The 6,599-nt window shown below is 52.8% G+C and overlaps 2 protein-coding genes across 2 annotated transcripts; one reads left to right on the plus strand and one right to left on the minus strand.

The window, feature by feature from the left end:
* Positions 1-2: 2 nt before the first annotated feature.
* PHACADRAFT_82194 (uncharacterized protein) lies at positions 3-831 on the plus strand (the record flags this gene model as incomplete). The annotated part of the gene is made up of 4 exons (XM_007390675.1): positions 3-132; positions 184-262; positions 319-730; positions 784-831. Coding segments are annotated over 4 exons (669 nt in total), but the record flags the coding sequence as incomplete, so codon positions are not given.
* A 2,319-nt stretch (positions 832-3,150) lies between these two features.
* PHACADRAFT_180449 (glycosyltransferase family 22 protein) lies at positions 3,151-6,197 on the minus strand. The gene is made up of 10 exons (XM_007390676.1): positions 6,019-6,197; positions 5,832-5,970; positions 5,611-5,784; positions 5,327-5,551; positions 5,165-5,271; positions 4,879-5,105; positions 4,654-4,826; positions 3,626-4,600; positions 3,488-3,562; positions 3,151-3,432 (listed from the first exon to the last, which is right to left on the minus strand). Exons 1-8 carry the CDS (start codon positions 6,163-6,165, stop codon positions 4,212-4,214), a joined length of 1,581 nt encoding a protein of 526 aa, XP_007390738.1. The 5' UTR covers positions 6,166-6,197; the 3' UTR covers positions 3,151-3,432; positions 3,488-3,562; positions 3,626-4,211.
* Between the last annotated feature and the right edge of the window lie 402 nt (positions 6,198-6,599).

Here is a 6,599-nt window from a genome sequence, read left to right on the forward strand (position 1 = left end):
TTCAGCTGGGGCTCTGGGGCATCGACTACTTCGACCTCTTCCTCATCCACTTCCCTGTCGCCCTTCAGGATGTCGCCATCAAAGACAAGTACCCCCCTGAGTGGTGGGGTCTTGACGGCAATGTTCATCCTAGTGAGTACATTCTGTTCTCTCGGCACATTCCCTTGTTTACGAATTCCGCAGCAAATATCCCCATTCGTGAAACCTGGGAGGGTATGGAGGAAATCTGCGAGCTAGGTCACGCCAAGAACATCGGTGTCTCGTGCGTGTTTACCATCTGGCTTGATGCGCCATCTTTTAACTTACAGAATGATGCAGTAACTTCCAGGGCTCTATCCTAATTGACGTCCTGCGCTATGCGCGCATCCCGCCCGTCGTCAATCAGGTCGAGCTTCACCCGTACCTCTCCCAGAAGAAGCTTGTCGCTCTCTGCAAGGAGCTTGGCGTCGCCGTTACTGCCTACTCTTCTCTTGGTCCGCAGGGCTACTATGAGCTCGGAGTTGACACTGGCCATCCCAGCTTGCTCAAGCACGATGTTGTCACCTCGATTGCGCAAGCCTCCGGGAAGACTCCAGCTCAGGTGATCCTCCGCTGGGCCGTCCAGCAGGGTATAGCTGTCATCCCCAAGTCTAACAGCCACGAACGCCTAGTCAGCAACCTCGAGGTCACCTCCTTCGACCTCACTCCCGAGCAGGTGCAGCAGATTGACGGCCTTAACATCAACCTTCGCGTAAGTTTGCGCTTTCGTTACTTGCGCAATCCGACGCTAACACACCTCTGCAGCTTAACGATCCCCAGGACATCCACCCTGGCCTTGGCGTCTTCGCATAAAGCAGTTCAGACGGCGCTGAACCAAAACTGTGTATTGTCTTCTAGATATGCGTACTTATTTCGAATGGAATCCTGTACTGTGTAACATCGATGCGCGAGATGGAATGTACGAGCTACCAATTCGATGCGTGAAAGACGTCGATGCGAACTTCAGAGGTCCTACGTTTGGCGACCAACGCGCGCAAACCTTCCCGGAAAGCCGCCATGTCCTCGGTGGGCAGTACACGTTCAGTATCGGCGGCATGCTGCGGTCCTGCGGTCGCGAGCCTTCCAAGTTGAACAAGGTTGGGCAGTGCAAGCAAGAGAGTAGGGAGCGTCTACGAATTGTGTGGCCGTGAGCGAACGGGTGAGGAAGTGGACAAGGAGCAGGTCGCGAGTGCATAGCGCACCCGATAATCTGGGATCAGTGAACACTCGGCAGTTTCTCATTTGGAGGGCTCGAATATAAGTGGTTGCGGGATCGGGAAGAGGATCTGGGCCCCAGGGAGCTGCATCGTGCGCCAGAACACGCTCGTTGTCGCGCTCAAGATGACCGTACTGAATCTCGAACGCGTCGTGCTCCAGCCCCATTTCCTCCGTCTGTGCCTGAGGCCTGAGGGGCTATCTCGTATTCTGTCTCGTGCCTTTGACGTGCGCCTCTGGTATCGTGAACACGCGAAAATGCGGTACCATCGCCCTCATTCTGCTCATCGTCGCGTGGTAATCCTCAACTCGCTGAGTGGGAGGCCGGATCAATGCCCGTCGCCCGCCCGCTCTCCATTACCCCCTCGGCATAAATACAGATGGCCGCGTAGGATCGTACAAGGATTCGGCATGGAACATAAGCCTAGGCGGGCTTTCCTCACTTGCGCTTTGATTGTGTTGACGTCGCGTGGGCCAGTGTGGGGTGACGGCGTGTGCAGAGCGAGAAATTAGGCCTGGCGGGGTCTTGTTGCTGTCTTCCGTCTGCAGGTTGCCTTGGCGAGTGAGAGGATTATGAGGAAGAGGCAAGCACCAGCACAGGTGCGTTGTCCCGTGTGGAGTAATATAGGCTGTCCTGTGGGCCTTGTGGCAAGGAGCTCCGACAAAGGCCAAGTAATTTCTGCGGTCAAGGGCAAAATTTAAGCTCCTGCAAGATTGAATGGGATCTTCGACTTGCCTGAGCTAGGACAACTAATGAGAACGTATAGGCTATCTTGTAAGAACGGCTGCTCCTGAGCTTGCAGACAGTATGAGTATTTGACTACCACACGATGGGAGCCTCGCACGTAGTGCGACAGAAGGAGACACGTGAGTCGCCGTGGAAGCGAGTCATACAAGCTGTTCTGACTACCCGCTCATCTTCCAGTGAAGGATGACATCGATGACAGGCTGACGGAGTAGGACGAGAAAAGTAAGGTGGAAAAAATTGGACAAGGAAGATATGAATCCCTGTCGACAGCTACATGCCAGTATATGCAGGAAGACAAAGCAGGCTCAGCAAGTACAGTAGGGCGAGTTCACGCGCACGCGTGCGACTGCTCTGTGACATAGACTTAAGAGAGACCGCGTTCATTCCCCACCACATTACGTGCTCAAGCGCCGTCACGCTTTGCAGAGGATGCACCTATTAAATATATCTCCTCTCCGTATACTCCAACAGAGAATAAAATCGAGGCACAGTTCTCCAGCAAATAGTTTAAATGAACGGTCTGTGCCTCGATTTTGAGCAATACTGCCCCCGTTCCCTAGAAGATAGAGTTGCAAGAATAAAGCAGCGGAGCTGACATAATCATTAAGTCCAGCGACTATTATGTGGATACTGGTCTGTGTGCTACAAGACAGCGTTGTGCCGGTCAGTGACTGGTCAGTGACTGGTCACTCTGGTCAATGACTGGTCAATGACCGAGTCAGACATGACCATGACTGGCCGGTTTTCCGGGTCCCACCTTGGCAGCCAACCATCTCGCAGGACGCCATCAGGCCCCGCCGTCCATTGAGGTCTGTCCCACCAAGCGCTCGACCCCGGCATTTCGCTTGCGTGGGATCACGAAACCGCCCAGTCATTGACCGTAACTCGGTCATTGACCCATCAGTGACCAGCTGTCAGTCAATGACCGTGACTGGGATGACTCGGTCATTGACTGCCCAACGCTGCTACGAGACCTCACGATGTATTGTATCATTCCATCTATGTACATATTTAGAACTTACATTATTGTTCTCGCACGATCACATGGCCGTCACACTGTGACGAGACTTGAGCTGGAAAGTCGGCATCACGCGACTTCGGCAAGCCCCGATGAGTTCGGGAGTAAATTGTCGTATTCCGAGGAACCTTAACAAGCAAGGTAATGAGGCCGTCGCTTCGCTTGCTCTCTGGACATAGCATTAAAATGTCGTCTACAACTGTCCGGCTACCATCCGCTGAGCGTCTTGCCGAACTTCATGAATGTTTGAACGAGGTTCGTGCTCGGGTGACAGCAGCACAGGCTCAAGGTGCTACTCATGAACGAGTCGCCCAACCTGCTACGCTCGTTGCAGTGTCGAAGCTGAAGCCTGCGTCGGACATCTTGGCATGCTATGAGGAGGGTCAGAGGGATTTTGGGGAGAACTATGTGCAAGAGCTTGAGGATAAAGCTGCTCAGGTATGTGTATGCATTTTCGACTTGCCTGGACAATACCCATCTAGATCTCCCTCAGCTAGCTCTTTCAGACATCCGATGGCACTTCATCGGAACCTTTCAGTCTAACAAGGCCAAGGCTCTTGCCTGTGAGCGGCCCATGTGCGCAATTATATATGCCATATTAATAGCTGAGATATTCTGTTTCGCAGCGATACCCAATCTGTACGCCGTCCAGACAGTGACGTCGACCAAGAGCGCCTCAGGCCTGAACAAGTACATCTCTGAGAACCGCCCTCCCCTCAACGTCCTCCTCCAGGTCAATACCTCTGGTGAAGACAACAAGTCCGGCGTCCTCCCGCTTAACCCCGCCACAGCCAACGCATCCACAGAGCTCACTCAACTCGCGAAGTTCATCATCGCCGAGTGCCCGCGGCTGCATTTGCAAGGTCTCATGACCATCGGCTCGCTCACCGAGTCGCTCGCATCCGCGGAGAAGCCAAACGAAGACTTTGAAAGGCTCGTCCAGACCCGGGACCTCTTGCAGGCGGAACTTGCCAAAGAGTTCCCGAGCGACGGTGGGCGATGGGGCGTTGCAGGGCGGCTGATGCTGAGCATGGGCATGTCAAGCGATTTTGAAGCGGCACTCAGGGCCGGAAGCGACGTCGTACGTGTCGGCACTGGCATTTTTGGGAGCAGGCCGAAGAAGGAGCAGGCTGCCCCAGTGAGGTAAGATAATATAAAGCAAATAGTCCATACAGCACTCTTGTAGGTTTAGATACTGAACCTATCTCTGCGTCACCTCCTCTCTAAGATGGCCAACTTCTCGCTCTCGACGAAGTTCAGGACTCGCCACGGCTTCGTGTAATCTGCCTTGAAGGCCTGTACGTCGAAGGCCAGCCTGTCGAAAGAAGTGACAACGTCTGTTGGCTTCCAGGAACCCTTCAGGAACCCAGCAGCCTCCAGTGAACTGGCAACCTCCATGGGCTCAACCTCCGCGATGGCATGTGTGATCTTCCTGTGAGCAGTCAGTTGCTCAGGCGTAACATCTTCAGTCTTGTTGTATATCCATGGTGTCGCAGGGTCACGAGAGTCGATGCCAAGCACAGTCATGTATGGGGGAGAATTAACCTGCTGGAAAAGGGATGCACCTGTCTGGGCCGCGAGATTCGAGATGTGAACATGCACTGCATGGAATCGTACGTTAGACGTATTCCAGTGACAAGTCCTTGCGACGTACAGTTAGGTTGTCCGGCATAAATCTCGTTGAATCGGGCCAGAGCTTCACCGCCCGGGTAATTATCCATCGACGACCGTGAAAAGATAACTGTCGCAAGCAGATTGGCGGACAAGCAGCCCACAACAACGAGGAATGCCAATCTTCCGATCAAGCTGCTCTTCTTCCGAGTGGCTCTGCAGTCAACATAAGTCTCAGTCAGGCGGAGGAGAAATTGAAGGTACACACAAATAAGTAGCTCCTCTCGCAGCTGCTACGTTGAAGGTTGGTACCACGTAGACTAAGAACCGCCATTCTTTGTGTCCAAGGAAACTGAGTATGAAGACGAACATGACAGAAGGGAATAGCAGGGTGCGAACTCGGCCATCGATAAGGGCACCAAATGCTGCCAGTAAGATGGACGTTAGGAGTAGCTTGGGAAGGTGAATTGCGAAGTACGTGTGAAACGGCGAGACCTGGAGGACAAGAAAATCTAGTCAGGTACATACCCGCATTTTAAACCTAGATGTCTTACACCCCATTCTGCGCTCTTGCCCTGAACGACGTTGAAATAAACTCCATACAGCTCAGGCCAAATAGGGCGCTGTCGCCAGAAATACGTATCAATAGCCACAGTGAGTCCTGAGTTGAGGTATTAATCAGCCATCTGACGGAGACTGGTGAAAACGAACCAAACCTATGGAAACGAACGAGCTGATGAGGCCGACTTTGATAACACGGAGCAACGAGGTCCTACGAGACCAGAGCGCTTGCAAAACAACGGCAGCCAGGAGCACAGCAACCTCAGCACGAAAGACGACAGAGGCAAACACCAGGAGCACGATCGAGATGTCGATGCCGCGCGCTGTCGGCCGAGTGGCATTCGGCGCGCGATCCCAAAGTCTACACAAAGCGATATTCACTATAGCGACCATAGTATCAGAGCAAGCGCTGACGACAGTAGCAAGCATGATTACCTACCCGGGAGGAGAGCGAACATATTTGGGAGTGTTCGTCCCATCCAGAATGGGATGTGAAACTGGGTGATGGTCAAAAGGACGAACATGACGCCTGCTATTCCGCCATAGCGGTGAGAGACACTTCGCCTCAGGTAGGAGAAGCCGGAAGTATTGCATGTGGCAAGTACAAGTCGCACTGCATGAGTGTTAGCTGGGTCAAAATCAACACCCAGAGTCTCATACCTACAACCTGGATATCCGCCTTGGAGGACAAGAGTCCAAACCAGTGAGCGAGGTGAATTGCTGGCGCGGATATCCAGGCAAGAAGAGCGCTTCCTATGAAAGTCCTGGGCACTGCTCCGGGGAAGATAAAGTGGTCATACTGGACCTTTGGTTAGTACAGACATCATTCTCATACGATTGCACGTACCTTAGGCAGTGCGGCGGGGCCGACGCCATAAAATAGGACGTCGTGGGTAGCATGGAGATTGAAGCTTTCCTCCACCTTTGTATATGGAGCAAGGAGTACGTGTAACCAGCTTGCACCCAACAGAATGAGGTCCAACGCAGCGCTCATGGCGGAGACGAGAGCCTTCGTGATGGACGTCAGCAAGCAACGTGCAAGCGCTTATTGAAGGCTTTGTGGCGTTAGCGCTCTGTGATTGGATTGTTCTGTTCTCACGCTCTAATTTCAGATCGTCAAACTGTCGCAGTTGCGGTAACCTTTTTTTTTTTTTTTTTTTTTGCGTAGAAGCGCTCAGCTGTGGTAGTATGACTATCTGAAAGCATTCAGCACATAAGCTGTTGCCTCGTCGGGGCTATTATATGAGCCTAAGCAGATAGGCGCGCTGGCATCTTCTGGAGCGGATGCAGTCGGAACTGTTGCAGATAGAGGGTAATTTGTGTGTGGATAATGCGGGCGTATCAAAGTTGATTCACCATAGCGCCATTCGTCGAAGAGACCTTGAGGCTAAGTCGCGTTAAAGCGTAAATTGCATGCAGCCGAGAAAA

The sequence above is a fragment of the Phanerochaete carnosa genome, assembly GCF_000300595.1.
Source record: "Phanerochaete carnosa HHB-10118-sp unplaced genomic scaffold PHACAscaffold_1, whole genome shotgun sequence".
Classification (NCBI taxonomy): domain Eukaryota; kingdom Fungi; phylum Basidiomycota; class Agaricomycetes; order Polyporales; family Phanerochaetaceae; genus Phanerochaete; species Phanerochaete carnosa.